The sequence below is a fragment of the Perca flavescens genome, chromosome 9, assembly GCF_004354835.1.
Source record: "Perca flavescens isolate YP-PL-M2 chromosome 9, PFLA_1.0, whole genome shotgun sequence".
NCBI lineage: Eukaryota > Metazoa > Chordata > Actinopteri > Perciformes > Percidae > Perca > Perca flavescens.
In genome coordinates, this window is record NC_041339.1 from 7,048,408 (window position 1) to 7,072,598 (window position 24,191).

The window sequence follows — 24,191 nt, forward strand, 5'->3', positions numbered from 1 at the left end:
TTCAATTTCAATTTAACATTTTACTTTTCGATTTAACATTTGGCTTTTCCCATTTTGATTTAACATTTGGCTTTTCCCATTTTGATTTAACATTTGGCTTTTCCACTGATGGATGTCAAAAGTGGAGGCGTGGCCCAAAGGCTGGTGGGAGGGTCTGAAACAAAAAGGTTGCAGAGGCACAGTATGGACAGCAGGGGGAGCTGACTGCTGGGAAACACAGTTGAGGAGCATCTGGCTGCAGCTTCGCTACCAGGCTGGCTTGGCCTCTTGTTTCACTTTAGACGATAGAAACTGATGATGTAGGCTAAACACAAACGACATTTCATTCAACCACAGTGAAGTTTTCATGTAGTTACTGTAGTAACGGCCAGTGTACTTTTTCGTTCATTTGATTTCCAATTTTCAAACAATATCCAAATTTGAAAAATGGGTCATTTTAAACCTTGTTAATAGTGATGACAATGTGTTCAAACAGAAAACGAGCCATATTTCAGGAAATAAACTCCAGCTGACAATTACAGTAACTACTAATTCAAAAAGATAAATCATTTTACATTTCAACTTTGCTTTTTCAGTTTCCTTTTTCTTTTTCAAATTCAATTATGGCATGATTTATCCTAGTAGCGTAGTAAAATAATAATATTTTTAATTTGATCTTGCTTCATTTTCTCTTTGGACTTTCAATTTGAATTATGAATAAATATATCCTCCATAGATAAATGTTGATTGAGTTCAGTGGATTCCAATGGTGTTGGCTTTTTATCCTAATCCCACTGCAGGTGAACCAAAATATAGTTAAAGTTTATGATTCATTTTGACATTCCTTTGTGAGCCTAGGACCGATCCCTGTGACCCATTAACCTCTACATACTAAACACTTAAAGTGATGGTTCGGAGTAATTTCACCCTATGGTCCTTTGCACCATGACCTCGAGCCAATTACCCCCCCAGAAGCTTTTTTCACCTGGGTCTTACATTGGGAGAGTTAGCGTAGAGTAGCGTTATCAGCTGAATAGCTTACAGTATTAGCGCAGGGGCTAATGGACCCACGTTTGTATCTCGTAAATGACCCCACTAATAATGCCTGAAATGATACCAAACGTCTACTGTAGTACAAATAGGTTATGTACTCATAAAACGATGGATTGGAAAGTTTGTAAGTACACCAGAAGTTTATGAACACTTGCCTCTGCTGCTGCTGCTGCTACCTGCAGACGAGTGCTTAGGGCCGCGTACAAATTACTACACCGAAAAGAGATACAACAAAAATATTTATTAATTTAATGATTAAATAAGGTAATGTCTCCAAACTTACCTCAGTTATTACTTGTCTCCTGCTAGTTATACTACAGCACTTTTTATTTAAATAATTAAAAAATATTTTTGTTGCATCTCTTTTCGGTGTTGTAATTTGTAGACGGCCCTAAGCACTTGTCTTACTGCCGGCAGCAGCAACAACAGCAGAGAGCAGAAGCCAGCAGGCAAGTGTTCATAAACTTCTGGTGTACTTACAATCTTTCCAATCCATCGTTTTATGAGTACATAACCTATTTGTACTACAGTAGATGTTTGGTATCATTTCGGTCATTATTAGTGGGGTCATTTACGAGATACAAACGTGGGTCCATTAGCCCCTGCGCTAAGCTATTCAGCTGATAACGCTACTCTACGCTAACTCTCCCAATGTTAGACCCAGCTGAAAAAAGCTTCTGGGGGGGTGTTTGGCTCGATGTCATGGTGCAAAGGACCCTAGGGTGAAATCACTCCGAACCATCACTTTAAGATTTAAGCCAGTTAACTACACAATAGCCTCCTTTTTATTACATACAATTTAGAGATTTAAAAAATGTGGGAGAAGTGCAAATTAGAAATTCAGTAGATGCTGACACTGTGTCAGTTGACTACACTCTATGGCCATCCATGCTGTAGTTTGTGGTCTTGTTGCATTGGATTGCATTGCATTTGTAAGGTGTATCCAATTTTTGCTCCTCCATGTATGTTGTTCAGCTATGGCATCAAACGGGCCAAAGTAACATTTTAAGTAAGCTAGTAATTATGGTCACTGATTGTGAATGTCCATGAATGAATTGTGACTGCTTTTTTCAGACCTGTTTGGCACATTGGACCCGTTTGGCAGCAGTTCGTTCAACAGCAGCAGCAACAGCTCGGCTGGGTTTGCAGACTTCAGCCTCATGTCGAAGCCCAGAGATCCTTTTGAAGGCAGAGCTGGCTGGCTGCCAGACTACGATAAGGTACCAGAGGCCAAAACATGTCCTGAAAACACTCTTTGGGTAGATAGCAGTGTTTTCCTTAGGTTTGCGGGTCACTTAGGTGCATGTGTTTGGTGGTGGGATTAAGGGTCCTCCCTCAAGAATATGTGACGTTTTTCATTAAAAAGCATGTGCAATAACATCCAAAAACCTTAAAGACAAAACTTGCTTAAGAAGTTCACTGGGCTCCAACTACAATCATTAGATCTGCGAAAAGTAATTAAGTTCTGTTTGATTCACACATTGATTTAACATTCATTAGCTTAGGTAGTATCCAAAAACGGCTTGGGTGCTGCACCTTAGCCTAATAATGGCAGGGAAAACCCTGGATAGTCATAGCAAGGTCTCCCATTGCATGTTCTTTAAAAAAGTCTTAAAATGTATACTATATAACGCCATATTGGCACAAAATTAAATAAAGGATATCTCGTATTTGGTCCAATTTAATCATTATTATTGTTTTAATTAGTTTTTGTTTTTTTTACTGATAAATTGAATCTTTTCCTGGTGCCATCATTTCTTCAGTTTCAGAACTTTTATAGACTATATTGTGCCACTGCCTGTCAGATTATACTGTTTTGGCATACAGCTGAGTGCTAAAAAAAAACACATATTCCTCCTCTCACTCTTTGCAGTCGGTGTTTGTGGACGACCCATTCAGCAGGAAGAGCGACATGCCAGCTCTGCCACCGAAGAAAAGTGTTCCTCCAAGGCCCAAACCCCCCAGTGGTGAGTGTCACACTACAGAGCCTTTTTTGGGGGGTGGGGGGAAGCAACACTGTATAACAGTTGTTTAGAAGTACCCGTGTACCTTATCACAGCTTCAGTCATTGGATGCTAACAAAATAATAGTTGGATATTTGTTAAATAATGAGTTGTTTGACTTTGATTATTGTATTTTACTGTCTATGGATTTAGCTTAAAACATTGCACAGAAAACCCCATTACCATAATTTCATCTTTTTAAGAAAAAAGGAATGATTAAAAGGTCTCTGACCGAGGTTAGGCTAGTGGAACAAAGGTTAAGACAGGAAGTGAGACAACATGTGTGATGCCACATGACCGCCATGCCCATAATCACCAACCTGTTGGATTTTACGTGCACGCTGAAGAACGTAGAGTAAGGAGATGTGTGTTATGTGTTCATGGACTATGAGCTGAAAAAAGACAAATAATGAATAAAGGAATAACGAAAAAACATTTGTAATAGAAATGAAATCAAAGATGAGAGAAAACCATGAAAACTCTTGTGCTACTGCAGAGTTGGTGATATTTCTCTGTGGGTTCATGGTTGACCTCATATTACACATAGTCATTTGAGACTAATGTAAAAAATATTGATTAGAGCAGTTTTAAATCCAAACATGATTTATTTGGATAAATATATATATATATATATATATATATATATATATATATATATATATATATATATATATATAGTTTTTGTTGTGATTTAACACAAATAATGTATTTGCGTTAACTATAATACAAAAAATGTATTTGCAGTGTTGATTTTGTCTTTCCTAGTTTCATTCTTAAAATAAGCAAAGCCATCTACTTTTTAGTTAATGGATGTCTTGTTTCTCTTCAGCTCTAACAAATAGATACATCTCACTACAAAAAGACCAGTTACCTTGAAACAAGTTTAATAATTAAATGCAACAGGCAAGACTATATAAAAAAATTCCTCCATAGAATAAGATATTCAGACCTTTTTGAATGGCAACTTTTATGTAGTGTGTAGTTGTAAGCAGTGTTGAATTGTACACGTTTCCTGGAACCAGAGAAAAGCTTTTTTTCCTCTAACGTAGAAAGCACAGTCTTAAACTCTGCTCGATCTGTCAACAGGAAAGAATGTCATTGTGGGTACAGAGAAGATAAAAGCCTTCTTGTGTTTGCCATCACACACAATGTTCGTGTGTTATTTTTTTAATTCAAATATACCAAGCAGTGGCAAGGACTGATGTGCACTGTAGCATGTCATTGACGCATTTATATCCTGTAATATTGACAATAGTAAATGTACAAATTTGCATTTGCTTTTGACACAGAACCGGATTTCTACTACTACTAAACCTTTATCCATGTAAACTGTTTGAGAACAGCTTCTCATTTACAAACATGACCTGGATTTAATTAACTATTACATCCATTAATTTTTTTTTTCAGCGTTTTATTTGCCTTATAACCGATAAAGTTAATGAATTAAAAAGTGTTCTACTTTGGCTCGGCTACAGCTCTGCGTCTGTCCCTCTGCTTTGGTTTCACTCACCACTGAGTCTGACTTAATGTCCCACCCACAACACTATCTGACTCTTGTTTACTGGGTATTATGTTGAAAGTTTCTCATTTATTCAATAATTGCTTGAAGCTTTTAAACAAAGTTTTGTGTTGCAGTTTGTAACATTCCAAAATCTTAATTTTGACTTAAAGAATTTCATTTTCACCGTAAATGCATATTGATTCAAATATTGGTTGTCGGTGTGATTAACTACTAATAATCGGTGTCGGCCTTTAAAAAACAGTATCGGTCGATCCCTAATCTAGTGCTGACATCTTTTCCTTTATCTTTTCGTTTGTCTATAGGTGTTTTCATGCTTTTATGCTGGCAGTAGCCGTGACCAGAGGCATTATGTTCTAGCGTTGTCTGTCCGCCCGTCCCATTCTTGTGAACGCTGGTGAAAAGCCTTGGCATTGGGCATTGGCAATAGCTATAAATGCTGTGATGCTGTACATTGGAGATTTGTTGCACAAATGTCTATGTCTAAGCATTTGTCCCTATTCAAATAAACATGAAATGAAAAGAAAGAAATCTCAGGAACACTTGGAAGAAATGTCTTCAAATTTGGCACAAACGTCCACTTGGCCTCATAGATGAACTGATTCGATTTTGGTAGTCAATGGTCAAGTTCAAAACACATTTTTGGCCCTAACTCAAGACTTCATACTCTAATTATGGCATTTCACACAAATGTCCATTATTATAAATGATGACACAATGAAATTTTATATCCAAAAGGTCAACTTCACTGTGACATCATAATGATTTGCAAAAACACTTTTCTTGCCATTATTCAACACCATAACTCAGCAACAGAAGGGGAGACATTTGGTTGGATTCTGAATTGGCGACACAAATCTTGAAACTGTGGTGATTGTAGAGATCTTCTGTGCTGCTGGGTTGAAGATGTGTGTGAAGCATCCATGTTTCGCCAAAAAATACACTTAATACCTTTTATTACATTCCTACATGCAGATGAATGACACCAGTAACCGGAGGTCCGCATTTACTTGCTAGTAAAACTTAGTGGGATGACTCACTTCAGAAGTGTTGAAAATTGGCAACTTCCCTTTTTAGCATTTAGCTTAGCACAGCACCATTGCAACCACAAACAAAGCTGGCTTGGTAGCATCATCCTCCCCAGCTCCACCCTCTTGTCTAAAAATCGTCACGTCCGGTTTCTAAAAACCAAGATGACAAAGGCCAAATTGCCATATGCTTCAAAACGGCGGTCCACAAACCAATGGGTAACGTCACTGCTGCTACGTCCATTATTTTTTCAGTCCATGGTCTGGACAGACATGGATGTAAACTAAAACTTAACTGGTTGGCAGAAGCATAAATCCACAAGGCAGTAATTCTACTTTTCTGTTTCTTCAACCATAGTAGCCAACACAGCCATTGCCATATACATAGGTTTTATTCTGTTAATCCCCAACAAGCTAACAATTTAAAAGACAGCTCTTATTGTGCAAGGAGGCTTCTGTGGAGAAACCTACCAACCAAACAACCTGTTCAGATCAGCAAAGATCTAAACTTTCATGAACTTGCACTAAGTGAAATCGCTTTTGAATTATAACAAGCAAGACAGAAATCTACTCAGAGAGAAGGTTGGAAGGTTAGATTAGATTCATGAAGAAACTGGTGGAAAACACCATCCATCTCCATCCATCCATCTTCGTCCGCTTATCCGGTGTCGGGTCGCGGGGGGAGCAGCTCCAGCAGGGGACCCCAAACTTCCCTTTCCCGAGCAACATTAACCAGCTCCGACTGGGGGATCCCGAGGCGTTCCCAGGCCAGGTTGGAGATATAATCCCTCCACCTAGTCCTGGGTCTTTGGATGGTGGTGGAAAACACATCAAATACATTTCACATAAGGCCTGAAATAAGCTTCTGCAAGATGGTGTATTACTTTTTGTGTGTGTGTGTGTGTGTGTGTGTGTGTGTGTGTGTGTGTGTGTGTGTGTGTGTGTGTGTGTGTGTGTGTGTCTGTTGGTTGAGGCAGGGCTTGTTGTGTGGGTGCATCTTTTGTATTTCATTTTTCTTTAAAATGCTCTATACATGCTTCTTATTGCTGTATATATTTTAATGTGAAACACAATGAGATTAAATGTGCTATATAAATGGAACTTCCCAGCCCTGACTAATGTGTAATGTGCAGATATATACAGAGGTTTCTGCTGAACTATTTGACCTGATGTCAAGTGGTGACAAATATCAAATGAAGAAAACACAAAAAATCACTCACTTATCACTCAAATTGACCATGTGCTTTTCTGGTGTGTTATAGCTCTTAGTTGGTTGTTGGGCCAGTCCCACTGATACCAGATATTGTCTCTCCCTTCTCCACTAGTGTTTGTTTGAGTGACAGCAACAAAGATACACTACCGGTCAAAAGTTTGGGGTCACTTAGAAATTTCCATTCCACTCCATTCCAGACAGAATACCAGCTGAGATCAGTTGCATTGTTTTTTTAATCAGAACAGCAGTTTTCAGATTACATTATGTGCTTACATAATTGCTAAAGGGTTCTCAACTGTTGTAGACAGAAGTGGCTGAAGAAATGCTTGAAATCCATGCTTTTTGGTCTAAACGTCATACCCAAATTAAAAGTGGTACAGCTCCCATATACTTTGACACTTAGGGGTGTGCCTGATATCATTGGAAAGGAAACATTCTCAAGTTTTTGTTACAAGTGTCAGGGCGATTCTAGGCCTTACTGACACAGAGTTACAGAGGCTAGAATGGAGGTGTTTTATTTCCGTCCAAGTCATACATCTGTAAAGTGATTAGAATACACTGCTGTAAACACATTTGACAGGTGACAGACGCCACAGGGCATTAGCCACGTCTCAGCTTACTACAGAAACAATCCAGACACCAAAAGACTCAAAAAATGGATTTTATATGAATTCTTTTCTACAAATATGTCTGTGCGTTTTTTATTTCTATTTGAAAAGTGCAAATAAAAAAGCCAAAAAACTACAAAATACAACACTTCTCAAATACACAAACAAACCCACATCAATCACCTTTCCAATGATATCAGGCACACCCCTGAGTGTCAAAGTATATGGGAGCTGTACCACTTTTAATTTGGGTATGACGTTTAGACCAAAAAGCATGAATTTCAAGTGTTTCTTCAGCCACTTCTTTCTACAACAGTCGAGAACCATTTTGCAATTATGTAAGCAAATAATGTAATCTGAAAACTGCTGCCCTGGTTAAAAAAAACAATACAACTGATCTCAGCAGGTATTGTGTCTGGAATGGAGTGGAATGGAAATTCCTAAGTGACCCCAAACTTTTGACCGGTAGTGTACATGACATGTATTTGAGATAAAAGAGGTGTGCACAACATTGATATATTCATTACAATGGAAGATGCTGTCCATCATTTGTATACTATGAGCAGCAACTCCATTTCCTTAGCACATTGCATTGTGGGACGTAGGGTACATCAACAGCACACTCAAAAATCTAGTGTGAACACAGTACAACCTGCAATTAGATTAGTATAGAATTTGGACACAGCTCAAGAAATGTTCTCTCACTTCCGTCTTCAGTGCTCATAACACATGAGCTTTAGTGTCTTTGTATAAAATAAAAATATCTTTTGGGTACAGCACAACACTGTTGCTATGAGACTTGGTGCTCACACCCTGGAGCGTTTCGTCGAATAGTCCGGTTCATTTGGGGTGGTGTGAAAACTCATTTGAACTCTGATGTGGGCTGAACAACCGAACTCTGGTCCACTTGAAAACGGGCGTCTCAGTTCACTTCCAAGCGCTCTACAGTTCGGTTCACTTTAGGTGTGAATGCAATCCGACCCAAATATAGAAGGGGACCAACGAACAGTGCATTTACTAACCTGCAATTTCAACCTTGCACACAACTTACAGACTTATGTATGATTTAAAGATTGATAACTTTCAGATTCATAATTAGGACCATACATCGGTCCTAATTATGTGTGTATTATGTGTAAGCTGCTCGTATTGTTTGCCTCCTTCTAAAATATTAGAAACACTAAAGCAAAACCAGAAAACCCAAGACGCTATTAATTTGGTGTTGCTCCATTATTTCAGCGACTAGAAGTGTCCGCAAGTTTCGACCGAATGACATTTATTTACAGTGTTTGGTGCGTTTGATAAAGTACAGTGTGAATGCAAACCGCGCCAAATGAAGAATGGAACAGTGTTGCAACTTCACCTCTGAATTGCACCGAACTATGTGTGAAAGTGAGTGTGAACCACGATAACCCAAAATCCTCTTTTCTGTGTTTCAGCCTAAACTGTGGCCACACTTGCTGCAATTACACTATCCCTCACGCTTGCTGACTCAGTGGTTATAGAATGGAACTAGAGAAGAGTCTGTTACAGCTTCGATACCAGCCTTTTCATTTGTTCAACAAAAACAATCAGACTCCAGCAGCTCTCTGTCAGGTTCATCTTCACTGTTCACTCTGCAATGACTAACGCCTAAAATTCATGTTAATGCTTTCAAGATTTTTCTATAGATTTGATATTATAATTGTTCACGAGCTGCTGCTCTGATGTTTGTGTGTAGGCATGTGAGGGTGATGTTGTAAGTGCAATGATGTGTGGTTTGCTCGGCCTGTTGTTTGCAGACACACCCTAACTTGCTTCCTCTCTCTTCCCTTTTTGTGTGTGTGTGTGTGTGTGTTTGTGCGTGTGTGTTTACAAGGGTGAGTGGTTCAGAGAAGGTCAGGCTGCAGGCTGTGTGCAGTAGGTGAATGCCAGCATTTTAACCAATGTAACAATCTTCTTCTTCATATATTCCATTATGTTCTTTATGTTTTTCTATGTCTTCCTCTCCTTCACACACACTCTCACATACACATGCATGCTCCATCACTTTCTCTCATCACCTACTGCACATGGGAATGGGTCACGGCTGCAGTGACGGTGCTACAAGTAAACTGGCATAATTGAGGGCACATTGCTGTATTGTTTTTAGTAGATTAAATATATGCACGTACAATCCTGTGATAGTCATTAAAATTAGATGCCAGTAATGTGGATTATTTTAAAACAGGGTGGAGCTCATGATTGTGGTTTCTTAAGTGTGAGTGTGTTTGTGTGTATGTGTGCAGTTTACTGAAAGAGCAAAAAACTGATTGCCAGGCATGCAGTTTTGATCAGCGTAGCGTGTGAAATGAACTGCTCACCTCGATCAGCCACATTATCTTGGTAATGCAGCTAAATACGTATGTGAATGTTGTCTGTCAACGGTTTGACTGGTCCTGTGGTTTAACACCTATATATGCAACATGGTGTACTCTTTAATGTTCCCACGATCCTCTGCCAGGCTTAGCTTTAGCTCCCTGTTAATAACAGAAAATGCCATTACTAGGATTACTGATCATGTGTGGCTCCACCTGTGGTTCTACAGCATCGCTAAGTCTTTACATTTTATATTATATAATACAATTTAATTTAATATTTTCAGGAAAATGCAGATCTATTTTGTTTTCATGGATAGCACATCTGAAAGGCATTGTAAGAGATCTTAAAATGTGACAAATTCATTTCAAGTCAAGATAAAAGCTGCACCTTCAGTTGAGATTATTTCTTACCCATACTAATCCCCAAGCTCGAGAATAATCTTAAAATGTATTATTTATTTTTTACATATTTTTTTCCCCTCTTGACACAGAATTAATTTAGTCTAAAAACATGTTATATAGATCTGAATCACTTTCTGCTGCTTTTCTTGTTTTATATAATTGTAAACTGAATATGGCTGGGGGTTTTAACTGTTTGGTATGGGAAATTGCCATGTTCATTTATCGCTATTTTAAAAAAAATATTTTAAAGACCAAACCATTAACCAAGTAATCAAGAAAACAATCAACAGATTAATCATTAATTGCAGCCATAGTTTTATATGCATAAATCCTGACTTTGACAACTTATGTGGGAGTAAAATATATATATTAGCATTGATAAATATATGTTGACTTTTAACAGGAATGTGAATGAATGAACATGAACATCAGTTGAATTGTTTAGTTGTCAAATTGGTGAGCCAACAGTTGGTAATGTGGGCAGAAACCCTAACCAAGCGTTTTACCAGGAAACCGTTGAGAATGGTTCCGTGGGTTATGGGGTGTCACTTATGGTTTTGGTCCTCTGGCTGTTGTCTTTTGCTGTTTTTTTTTGTTTTTTTTCCTATACTAGCGGAGGATGTAGCACTGCACATGATAACTTTTAAAAGATTTGTGTTGCCACTAGATGTGAAATTTCTTTGTTGTGCCCGAGTGGAGGTAAAACTTGAGTGGAGGTGAAACTTGAGTGCGGCTTTCAAAAGCTGGTAGCTATCTTTGAGGTGACACCGGAGGTGAAGCAGGGCGTGGGCAGAGCTGTGAGAACTAGAAAATGTAGTGTTTGTGTGCTCCTAATCCAGAATGGATCAAATCAGATCCTGTGTTATCGGCATAGTTCGCTAAGGTGAGAGTTACTAATACAAGCTGCAGTGATGAGTCATGGTATCTCTCAGCTATCAGCGAATACATGCTTTACATCCTCCTCTGGAGATACTTGAGACCTGAAGCCTGTGATATGCGTTTTGTTTTTGTTTTTTAAGCTTCTCTCAGCATGTGTTTCTCACCACAAAGCAGAAATGTCTGCGCTGTCCCAGACGCGCCTTGACTGTGTGTCCTTACTAATGAATTTACACACTAATAGACATGCAGCAGAACAAGAACAACAAAGCTTAACAAAGTCAAGTTCAGTTTTTTTGATTGCTAAACAACAGTGGGCACAACTGGAGTCACATGTGCAAAATTCAAACCACAGTTTGCATTTACCAACAGTGACCTGAACTAAACAGTTCACATCACCTGCAAACACAAGTCAGGTGATGTGAACACAACTCTTAACACACGTCTCAAAACAGGCTCAGTGCGCACACTGTCCCTCAGAACACACTGAGGGTAAAAACACTAGCATCAAACACCAATACAGAAATTACAAACTTTTAATCTTTAGAGTTTGAACAATTTAAATGACTTGACATTACTCAATAGTTTATTTAAGGAAAATATATAGATTGTATAATTTACCAATTTTTACGTAAGGTAAACAACAAGGAATGAAAATCAGAAGTTTTCTTCAATATAGTATTTTGTCTCTAGTAATTTATGGAATTACTGGGGGAAAAACTAAAGGTACATAACATTAACAAAAAATAGTGTGACTAATTCTGCCTCTCTCCAGCATCATGTGGCAGGTTTTCTTCATCACATTGGATGTCTGCGTCATCTCTAAATACAAATGAGTGTGGCGTTTCCATTGCTTTCACCTCCATTACTTTATGAAAAACAGTAAGAACGCAGTTTTATTATTGTAAAGATATAGTATTTTTCACTTCTTTTTTTTTTTATAGCTGTTTTAGAGCTTTCTCTGTATAAATACCATATATATGTTCACTAACTAGTCTAAAACAAGACACCTGCTTAGGCTTTCAGCTAAAATTCCAATCAGCAGTGTTTGATAGGCACCAGACTGAAATCTATTCTGTTTTGAATGTGTGGTTAACAGTTTTAACAGCAGTGTGTTAGCATTTGAACAAAGTGCTGCAGATCCACAGTGTTGTGCACGTTGTGGTTAAAGTCATGGGATAAGTGTGTAGACTTTTGAAAACTGTGTTCAAGCAATGAAAAACAAACTAGAGTTTGGTCCACATGAACTGCTGCTGTGCAGACTGTAGTTAGAGTTTTGCACATGTAAGTCCAGTTGTGCCCACGGTCGTTTAGCAATAGAAAACAAACTGTAATGTAATGCATGTCTCATTATATCACAAATCAAAAATGTAGTTTTGCACATGTAACTCCAGTTGTGCCCACGGTCGTTTAGCAATAGAAAACAAACTGTAATGTAATGCATGTCTCATTATATCACAAATCAAAAATGTACGCAGCAAATGACTAGGGCTGGTCGATTTGATTTGTGTTACGATTCGATAGTATTGCGTATTGTGACTTTCTTTTCCTTCTTTAACAAAAACAAAAGCTGAATAATACACTTCTAGAGACTAAAAACAAATAATTTTCTAAGAAGAATGCACATCACATGACAGCCAGTCAATCTGAAATTTATTTAATTTGTAAAGAAGTACATAGCATGGATTTTTCTGCAATTTCTGCTTTCGCTCTGTTTTGCTGGAAACAGATATGATGTAGTTGCTGTCGGCCGTAACATAAACATAAAATATTTAGGTCAATTACTGGTAAAAATGTATCTTGCCTTTCAACCTTCTCTCCACATCGAGCAGCTAATCCAACATGGATTTCATTTTATCCCTCATCCTCTGCCACAGCCTCCACCCTGTCCAGTTCCAGCCTGATCAGCTGGCTGACCTTCCTAAACAGTAGTGATGACGAGATGAAGCCTCATGAAGCTTCAAAGCTTTCCAGCAAAGTAGGGTGACCCAGCAAAGTAGGGTGACGGTCCCGAAAAATTCGGGACCGTCCCGAAATCCAAGCAGTTGTCCCGAATCCCCAATCCTGCCCTAACTGTCCCGAAAATTACAGCAAAGTCTCAAGAGCAGACTCTCGAGTAGTTAAAGTCTGATAGAACATTAAAAACTGTTCGTAGATGCCAAATCTGGCGACACACAGTCACCCTGTAGGTGAGCTTTGGGCCCAAGCGCTGAAGAGCAGGTCCGCGTTCCCTCAGTATGCCAAACTGCTGTCCTTCGTCCTGAGCATCCCCGTGAGCAACGCTTACTCAGGGCGGGTGTTTTCCATCATAAAAGGTGCCTGGGCTGATGTGAGAAACAGATGCTCATTTAACCTGGTCCGCAGCGAAAGTAAAGTAAAAATGAATTTACAAATGAGCTGTGCAGAATTCCACAAACTCACCATGGGAAAGCCGAGAGTGCTGGCAGCAGTGAAATCCTCCGCGAAATATGCCAGCACCGGGTGTTTGTGTGCTTTTAATCCAGAATGGATCAAATCAGATCCTGTGTTATCAGCATAATTCACTAAGGTGAAAATTACTCATACAAGCTGCAGTGATGAGTCATGGTATCTCTCAGCCATCAGCGAATACATGCGTTACATCCTCCTCTGGAGATACTTGAGACCTGAAGCCTGTGATATGCGTTTTGTTTTTGTTTATTAAGCTTCTCTCAGCATTTGTTCCTCACCACAAAGCAGAAATGTCTGCGCTGTCCCAGACGCGCCTTGACTGTGTGTCCTTACTTATGAATTTACACATTAATAGACATACAGCAGAACAAAGTCAAGTCAAATTAATGTAATGCATGTATCATGTATCATCGAAAAAAACTGTAAGATACTTGAAACTCTCCACCCTCCTCTTCACTTCCTCTCCATGGATGACAACCAGTACACAGGGCCTCCTGTTCCTCTTATTGTCCAACAGTAGCTAATTGATTTTGCTGATATTGGGCTTCAGGTGTGACTAAGCTCAATAAATAGTATCTGAGTTAAAATAGCATGCTTCTCACTGGAAATAATTCACTGGAATACCCTTTAATTACATTCCTTTAAAGAGTTTTCACTACAGATAGTATATGAGTCTGGACAGACATGGACATAAACTGCAGTGTTTCCGCTAAAATAAAATTGGTGCCGGTCATGTGACCTGTAAGGTGGAATTTTACCGGTCATTGCCCTGATGTACACACAGCGTTGTTTAGGTTTTCTTTTAGTCAGAGAAGCTACGTAGGCAGGGTAATTTATTTATTTTTTGTTCCGTTGCCTCCAACCCCCGTTTTGAGTCGCCGGATCCACCCCCCCTCTGCGCTCCGGGACCTTCCACTTTACAAATTAACCCTGGTTTTAGCAAACAAATTGGCACATCAAATAATAAAGTGCCAACTTGAATTAAAATAATTAACTTTTGCAAGCCAGATATTAAAACAATAAAAACGACAGTATTTGAAAGTAAAACTGGCTTAACAGTAATGCTGCTTGCTGCAACTTGAACTTTTTTTATGAATAAATCATGATTGTTTATTCTTTTAATAGAACGAAAGATATGAAAATCACTGTAGCCTATTTTAAAGGTCCTATGAATGTTGCTTTTTGGATGCTTTTATATAGGTCTTAGTGGTCCCCTAATACTGTATCTGAAGTCTCTTTCCCGAAATTCAGCCTTGGTGCAGAATTACAGCCACTAGAGCCAGTCCCACAATGAGCTTTCCTTCGTATGTGCCATTTCTGTGTCTGAAGCTTTAAATGCTATTGAGGAAGAGAGAGGGGGGGCAAGGTGGAGGGTGGGGGTGTGGCCTTGACCAACTGCCACTTTGCTTGTTTGCAAGCCATGATGTCTCTCTCTCTCGCTCATGGGCGGGCCAACTTCTCTGGACGGGCAAAGCAGAGAAAGGGGAGGTAACCTTGCTCCTTATGACCTCATAAGGAGCAAGATTCCAGATTGGCCCATCTGAGCTTTCATTTTCTCAAAGGCAGAGCAGGATACCCAGGGCTCAGTTTACACCTATCGCCATTTCTAGCCACTGGGGGACCATAGGCAGGCTGGGGGAACTCTTATTAATGTTAAAAAAAACTATATACTATAAAGTGAAATTTTCATGCCATGGGACAGACACTTAGAATTTTTGGTCCTCATCATTTTTTTCCCCAGTCAATGACCGGTAATTAAACGGCAACTTGAACAGGTTGTCCATGCCTGTTTTAGTCAGCAAGCATTTGTTGGCATGGTGGAAAAAATACGGAAACTTGCCTATGATATGAAAACTCTCGTCTCTGTGATGATGGTTACCTCTGTCTTTTATCTCTCTAGGTAAGAGTACACCAGTGAGCATGTCTGGCACAGCTGACCCTTCCAAACCATGTGACCCCTTCCAGCCATTTGGCGGCGAAGCCATCGACCCGTTTCAGAGTAAAAAAGGCCCGGGAGACCCGTTTAGCGGCAAAGACCCTTTTGCCCCATCCTCAGCATCAAGTAAAGCCTCTAAAGACTCTACCTCAGGTTTTGCAGACTTCAGTTCCGTAAGTTGAGATGGGTGATACTGTTTAACTTCCAGTGTCTAGACCAGGCCACACAGCTCTGCACAGACACCAGCACAGTCACTAGATTTAAGTTATAGTGACTTTAGCATGCTACAAAGACTGATGAGTTATGATGAGTTATCATCTCAGTCGTTACTGAACAAGGTATGGTCCTAACATGTTTTGGGGTTTGAATCTGATTACTGAGTACAGTGACCTCATTTCCAGTTGCTATTAAAACATGATCTGTATCTGATGGCTTATCTGGATTAGTGAAAAAGGCTAGTTTGTTTATCAAGTACAACAGTTTCACATTCTCTATTTGCAAATTGAGATTTGATAACAATGTAGGCAGAACTGAGATAAGGAGAATGCTTATTAATTCCAGTTGTGTGAAGGCAAAAGCTCATTATCAGATGCCATTTTTCAGATTAGCAACTCACAATTATTGTCATCAATATCGGTTAAACTTGAATGTTTTCTTATATTCTGAGAATAAGACAACCGGAAAATTCATTAGAAGAAGTTCAAACAAATAATGAAGGTGCTTTTTGGAAGGGAACACAAACTTTCAAAAAAGAAGAAAGATCCAAGGCACTCTTCTTTCAAAAAGTGAAAAAGATTTTATTTAGATGGCTATTTCATATTAAAATTGGCAGTATGTTAAAATAGAGCTGGGTAGCTACCCAGGCGTAGTGGCACAAACAGCCTTCTTCACGGTGTAGCCCTCAGCACACAGTTTCCCCTTTTGTGGATACAAGATGATGGCAAACACCACCAGTAAACTCACAGGTAACAAATGCCAATTCATAATATTGTATTACTGAAAAAAGAATAAAAACATTGTTAAAAAATAAATGCAAATTCATGTTTTGCCTAGTAAATGCCAAGTTTATCAAAATCATATGTGACAATACGGCTCAGCTCACTTAGAACCTAAAATTGGCCGCTGTGACACAACATTTGAACCCACTTTAGAAATTGCCGTTTGGTGTTTAAGCTGTAATTTTTTATTTTGGCCTGAAGAATATCATAAGTTTGTCAGGGTTTCCCCAGACTGTCGGCATAAGCATCAGTCTGGACTAGTAGAGTCTCTGAGAGTACACAAATGGAAACAAACACAAACTTGCTGTAACCCATAAGCAAACAACGATGAGGAACTCACACCAATCCCTCAGGGAATGTGCATTTCAGATTTCATTCAGACAGATGTAAGCTATTTGGTACATACTCACTGTTTTCTAAGCAGGGAATATTGCTTCTGGCTGACTGGTGCTACTCAGTACAACTATGAGTCCGATTTATCTATCTGACATGAGACGCAGCAGTATCACTACTCAACTCTCAGCTCTTGAGTCTGTCTGCCCTGCATGCCCTTGCTGTGTGTGTGTGTGCTACTATGTTCACCATTTGTTGTTGGTAGTTGCTTAGTGCTTTAACTCTGCTGTTTACGGAAGAGGATTAGGGCCACATGTTAAAAGAAAATGTATTTGTCTTCTGAGTTTAAAGTCAGAATTCTGACTTTGAACTTAGAACTCAAATTATTCTTTTCACATGTGGCCCTAATCCTCTTCCGTAGCTGTCTGTTTTTGTTATGCAGGTTATATATTATTATGTTACTGTAATTTTGCGTCTTCTCACAACTCTCAAGCATCCTTTCACCTCTTTATTCTCAACCTCAGGACTCTGCTTCACCATCTGTTTTTGTAATTGCACCTCAGATGCAAACTGACTGCTTTACCGGGTATAAATTAAAGCATTATTTATGAAAAATAAATAAGCACATCATTTAAAACAGATGTCTCCTTCAGCAACAGCCATTCAAAGGCCATTCATTTGAAGCATGAAACATTTCAACATTTTTCGTTACCAGTATAAGGTTCTTGCAGCAGTTACTATTGTTATTAAATAATACATTTATGGAATTAAACACATATTTCTTTTCAACTGTTCCACCAAAGTTGCTAAATCTAAGTCTATTCCAACAAAACCATCTCATTCCAGCCTTGCCCGACACACATACATTTTTATCTTAAACTAATAATTTTGTAAGGCTGTACGTTCCCTAGACGGAACCAAGTGCCAAGCCTCCGGCGTTGAAAAATGAAGCCAACACGGAAGTGCCAAAAACTGCTGTTCCTTGAAGGGCCACTTGAGGCTGGCTCCAAAAAGAAGTCAATCCCCATAAAACGTCACTTTACAGCAAAAGCTAAGTTCGCCCTTCATGACAACAGTAAGTGAATTTAACTTACTTAGGTTAAAATATTTTAAGGCTCAAAGGTATGCATAATTAGCTCTGAGTGACAGGTACTTGGCATCACAGGTGGTGTGTTTAGGCAACCAGGCTTTGTTCGGCCCGCCTTAGCTCCTCCCATGCATCACTTCTTTTTTTATTATTTGCAGTGTGATGTACCATCTAACCATATAACCTAGGGTGTAACTTCCACTGGGGACAGGGGGGACATGTCTCCCACTTTTCAAAATCCTGTTTGTGTCCCCCCCACTTTCAAATTTGTTTGATATAATTTTATTTATAAGTTGCCCCCTATTTTAAGCAATAAAGAAAGTAAGGCATCTTTTTTTATACATAATTTAGTACTATTCTTTCTGGTTTAATGTATCATTAGGATCAACTTTATTATTTCCTGGGTTTTGTATCACCATATTCCCTATAAATGATTTAGAAATGCAGGAAATGGGATTCAAATCTGGCAGGGGACCCCCAAACCCCCTGTTTTGTGCCCCACCCATTTCTCAAACCAAAGTTACACCCTTGCATATAACCAAAGTATATTGGAACAAGAGATTACACAAAAGACAAGGCTAAAGGTACACACAACAGCATTATATTTATTTAATTCTTTTATTTTACCAGGAATATTGCCATTGAGATTCAGAATCTCTTTTACAAGGGAGTCCTGGCTAAGACAGCAGCATAAAAATGATGAGAAGTCAATGAAAAAATGAAGACATAAGAAAAGAAAGAGAGACTTAAAAAGCTTGCAGGAGTTTCATGCAGTCTGTGGGCTGAACCAATTGGATGGTAAAACGTAACGGACATAAACATGTGCGTCATATTTACAATCTAAGCTTCTCCTTTAGTTTTGGTGAGTATGGCTAAGCATGAGCAACCAAATGTATAATGTATTTGTGAAGAAGTGATTCAGAACATGCTGGAGTGCGTGTTGATTTACTCCAAGGATGCTGCTACAGGCACACTTTCAGTGCTCCCCCCTATATGCATACAGCGGCTCAGCCAATCGTGAAGTGCTTAGAGATTCCCACCTGCAGTCTGATGATATCATCACTCAGACCCATCTTTTGTCACCCACTCTCTGTATGTCACATTGCATGTTTAGCTGCTCTTTCCTTTAGTTTGTCGCCGCGTGAAGGGATTCACTGACAGTTCTGTTTCACCACAGTCCATTGTCCCATCTGTAACACTTGTTGGCAGCAAGTGTCTACTTTAACTTCAGTAGCTTGTTAGCATTGTAAGAATTCATGATTGAAGCTCTCAATAATTTTTTTTTTTAAAAAAGGTAGCTAAACACAAATGGTGTGGAGTGTTTCAAAGAGGCTTGAACAGAAACTGCAGGTATCCCTTCAAAGAGTATGTGTGCTGTGGTGTAAACTCTCCTGGTTCAGGGATTTCTGGTTTATAATATCTCTCTTTTGTAATCCACCTCTCTGACAGGACCTGACAAAACCAAGGTAAGAGATTGCACACAATGAAATTTACATAAAATTATGTTGATTAATGACCATAAGGCAGTGCATTTCAGATGTATGTTGAAGCATTTGTTTTGGTTAAAAAAAAAAGAAAGGATTGTACCTATGTTATATATTTTTTGGTTGTGTACTAACATCCCAAATGTTTCCCGACAATGTTCAAACTCAGAGAAATCTGTTATTTTAATCAGGGGCCCAGGGCGTGTCATTTGGTCGCGTGTCATTTGGTCGCCTGTCAATGGCGTCATTAAAATCTGTAACCCCTCTAGTTGCTCTAGCTTCCGGTAAAACACAGGAAACACCAGATAATACTAGGGGTGTCATGAATCTCCAAATCCTCGATTTGATTACGTTTTCGATTCTAAGGTCACGATTCGATTCTCAATTTTTACATTTTAAAGCGGCCCTTAAGCTTAACTGTGTCTGTGGATGGCTACCTTATGGCTACCTTAGCTGTAGGCCAGTAAGCCCATTATCAATGTTGTGTACATAAAAACAAAAAGATCTTTACTAATAATATGTTGGATTAATGTTAATGTATATTTTAAGACATTTAGAGACATTTTTTCATTTAGAGACATTTTTTCTAAACCATCGAAACAATAATTTGGCGGCACCATGGAAAAAGGCATCACTTTAGCGCTCTCTCTCTCTCTCTCTCTCTCTCTCTCTCTCTCTCTCTCTCTGCAGTTTGGGAATGAGGCTCAGCAGTTGGAGTGGGCGAAGCGAGAGAGTGAGCGAGCAGAGCGAGAACGTCTGAAGAGGCTAAGGCAGCAGGAGCAGGAAGACTTGGAGCTCGCCATCGCCCTCAGCAAGGCCGAGATGTCCAACGCATGACCTGGAACCCCCTGACGCGTAGACCGGCTAACATGCAGACAAAACATGACTGACACCTAATATTCAGACACAAGGCACATTACTGTACTTATTCTCAAGTGTTCATACACACACACACACACACACACACACACACACACACACACACACACACACACACACACACACACACACACACACACACACACACACATACAGGTCCTGCACCTCCACTAATTACATGCAATGACTCAACGAATGGAACAGAAAGAACTTCCAGGCAAGTCTCTCCGCTAACCCTGCATTTAAAAAAAACAAAACAGGACAACGAAGCTGAGGGAAGCCCGAGAACTCATTACTGCATAAGTCTCCTGTTGACGTGAAGAGACAGAGGACTGAAGGATGAAAAAGGAGAGGAGGAGAAAGAGGCAAGAGGGGCCTGATGGAAACAAACGGATGCACTGTGTATATGCACTATAGTGGCTGGACAGTGATGTGACGGAGCCATTCACTGGGCTCAGCAGACTAGCCGACAGAACACCTCAACAGTTTGAATTTCAGCGTGTTGTTTTTGTTCTCCAGCTTCGCTCACAGTGTGGAGGAATGGCATGCTAACTAAACTGTTGCTGTCAGTAGCAACACACAGCTGTGAAGAACAATGACACTACAACTCAAACTGCCCAGGTATTTCTTAAAAGGGATTTCTTTTTTTCCTGATATATAGGGGTGACATGGATATATCACTGAGCTACTGAAGGTATAAACTGTGTCTGTAAGTGTTTAGTGTTGAGTTGTTTTGCGAGTAAGAAAATACAGAATGAGGTGTTACATAAGTATTGAGTTTTATAGAGAGGCGTATAGAGAAGACTGGATTTGATGGTCCTCAGGATTGAGAATTTTCAATTTACAATTTTCTCTCTTTTCTCAGTTTTTTTTTTTTTTTTCAGGAAGTTCTGTCACTAACCAAGACTCAGTTAAGAAGTGAAAAGTTTGATATTAGTGCTTTTACTTTTGCTGGAGGCAACATGTTTCCCTCTGCTTTGTGCTAAAATAGGCCAAACTCTGTACTAGATGTACAGAAATGAAATTGCTATTGGGCTTCTCCTTCGACTCCAGTTGAGTTAAAGCATATTTCTTCAAATATTAGTTTTCCTTTTAATTTGATACCACACAGGGTTCTACCACGGGAGTAGATACTTTGCCATGAAGTGGGGCCTGCTTTTTGCCCTGAGTACCCCTAGCGGGTTAATCTGGCCCTGAGTTTAGCACGTGTTTTTCTCACTCCCCTTCTCTGGCTCCTCCTGTGTGAAAAAAAGACAACTTTTAACCAACATAAGTCAAATATGTTTCACTGTGTGTCACATTGTGGGAGGGAAGGAAAAGCAACTGCTCTTCCACTGCATTGAACAAAAAAAAAACTGATAAAGATCCATTACACTGTTTCCCCACTAATGTGACAAATACCTGACAGTGAAAATCATAGTCTCACATGTCAACATATCGTTTAAGTGACAGCAACAAATTGTACAGATATGTTTTCTTTGTCCCTGAGTGTGAGATTGATGCCCTGCAGTACTCTCTCTCCTGTGTACATAGATAACTATGCCTCCTCTCGACAGCTGTGCTCTGATCCAGATGCTGTGATGTCACACCACGTTCAACAAATGAAAAGGCAAGATGAGGGAATTAATTTTTCAATATTTGACCTTGTTTTTCTTTTTAAAGAATGAGGATTTTAACACCGTTTTCACAAGCTGGCGATTTTTTTTTATTGTCTTGACATGTTTTTGTTTTAAAAGAACATAGTTGTGTTGTGCTACGAGTGTTTGGAAAAGGTTTGGAACCGGCTGCAAACAAGTGCAAGGCTGGGAATTGGAAATATTTCCAAAAAAGTGCTATTTCTGACGCATGGACTTAACCACTCACCTTGTTTCTCTATGAGTTGTCCCTTTTTACTTGAAGTGGTGGCTGATGTTTGAGAGAGACAGACTGAAGTCGACTCTGGGGTTTGATTTCACGTGGACTTCAAAGCAGAACTTATTTTCTGAAGACTTTCTGTTTCACTCAGAGTCCCTCTGTTGTAGTTTCAAATATCATGTTGTGTTTTTATATACGCAAGTCTGTATTCGCTGTGTGTCCATGACCAGTCATATGCTTCAGTCAGTGTTTTGTCACGTGCACGTCCTGCAGTGGGATTCTGCTCGGAGCACATATGTTCTCCTAAATGTTACTTTAAGGGATGACACCTGGAGTTTCTCATTTTTCATTACTTTAACTTTGTAATGAGTGGAAGAAAGAAGTCTTACACTTGTTTTAGTTAAAGCATAGCTTGTTGACATTGTAAGGCAATGTTCACACTTGGTGCCTTTTTTGAAGCTGCTAGCTTTTTATTTTACATTATAATCTTGTAGAGTAAACCGTGTTTTTAAAGTCCTGAGTGCTTTTTTAAACGCCACTGCCGACTTTTTTTCTGCATCTCGAAGCGTCTTTTTGAAGTTGAAAAAACGCCCTATGTCAAGCGCTTTTTTGACAGCAGACCAATGACAAGCATAGCCAGACCATTTGTTTCCGTAACAACAAGAAAAAATGGAGTTGAAGCACAGCGCGTTGTATTATATGACCTGGTGCTCCCTGTACAGGGAATTCGCTTTGTTTTCTCTAACGTTAGCACCGCTCTCTCTCTCTCTGTTCTTTCTCTAGCTCGCTGCACCGCTTTGTTTTATCTAATGTTAGCACCGCTCTCTCTCTCTCTCTGTTTCTTTCTCTAGCTCGCTCCACCACTTTGTTTTATCTAATGTTAGCACCGCTCTCTCTCTCTCTCTGTTCTTTCTCTAGCTCGCTCCACCACTTTGTTTTATCTAATGTTAGCACCGCTCTCTCTTTCTGTTCTTTCTCTAGCTCGCTCCACCGCTTTGTTTATCTAACATTAGCACCACTCCACATAGCGCTCTAGGATACTGTAGCAGTAGCTGTTGTTATAGCAACAAAAGATGCTCTCGGCTACTTTTTGGAACCAAAACACTGCCAGCTTTTTTTTTTTTTTTTTTTTTTTTTTTTTTACTACAAAGGCGCAAAGTTTTTCTCATCCAAAAAAATGCCAAGTGTGAACATAGCCTCAGTGTTCATTATTGAGACCACATGTAACCACTAGCACTAACCACTTTGGTATCAGGACCGTCGTGCATTGTTGTCCTCTGATGGAACGCAAGCATTTCACTAAGTCTGGTGTTTATTAAATTTGTTAGGAGGAAAGGAAGAATTTTGAAAATACAAACTCCTCTTACCGGCTTCTAAGGTGGAAAGGCAGGTGTGATGAAACGAAAACATGATTTTGTAAAATCAAAGATGGCTCTCAACGATCCGGCGATTTTTCCTCAGGTAGGGAATTTGTGTGGCGTCCTGTTATGTTCTTAAACCCCCCTAACAAAGCACACGTAGACTTTATATTTCACAATTACTGTTTTCCGTCAGATAGTTTATTGATTTCAGCGTTTTCGACCGCACTTGAAAGAGACGAGCGAGACAAAGCGCGTGCTTTGTTGTTTCAGGAAACATTCAGCGATTCAGTGCTTGTGTTTCGTTTTTTTACCCTCATAGTGTTTTAAAAGTTTTTTGTGGCAGCAATAGAGGCAGTGATGTTTCCTGCGATGTTTTGCGTGTCACCCCTGGGGCAACCCCCGCCGCAGCCTAAACACACTACCCCCATACAAAATGAATGGAAAGACCTGCGTTTCTGCCACGCCGTTGGACAGCCGACGCAGGCAGTCTGAACATGGCCTTATCCGCAGGATTTCATGACGCAGAGCGATAATTGATTTTACACTGTATTGACTGTATTGCAGTTTTTCTTATTTTACACCTGCCTATTTTGTTGTATTCAGCCTTAAATGTTGCTAAATAGATCGCCTGATATTAGTGGGAGTTTTATATTTTCCACCTTTTTCCCCTAAGAAATTTTATGAATGCCCAATTAACAGAACCATTTAGATTCCGTCATATGATGGTCCTCAAGGCCAGGTCTCTGAAAAATGCTAACAAGCCGTATCTTGGGATTAAACTCCAGGACAAACAAAATCATTTTGAATCC

The 24,191-nt window shown here is 39.4% G+C and overlaps 1 protein-coding gene across 7 annotated transcripts in view; it reads left to right on the top strand.

The window, feature by feature from the left end:
• LOC114561358 (epidermal growth factor receptor substrate 15-like 1) overlaps window positions 1-20,236 on the top strand; it is a 72,440-nt gene extending 52,204 nt beyond the window's left edge. For 6 of the 7 annotated variants that reach the window (XM_028587355.1, XM_028587357.1, XM_028587356.1 and 3 more), the window contains 5 exons: window positions 2,107-2,252; window positions 2,906-2,999; window positions 15,351-15,512; window positions 19,254-19,270; window positions 19,979-20,236. In XM_028587355.1, coding sequence (XP_028443156.1) covers window positions 2,107-2,252; window positions 2,906-2,999; window positions 15,351-15,512; window positions 19,254-19,270; window positions 19,979-20,125 — 566 coding nt within the window. In that variant the 3' untranslated portion in view covers window positions 20,126-20,236. The remainder of the gene's footprint in view (window positions 1-2,106; window positions 2,253-2,905; window positions 3,000-15,350; window positions 15,513-19,253; window positions 19,271-19,978) is intronic. The other variant, XM_028587359.1, reaches the window with a different exon arrangement.
• The last annotated feature ends 3,955 nt before the right edge of the window (window positions 20,237-24,191 follow it).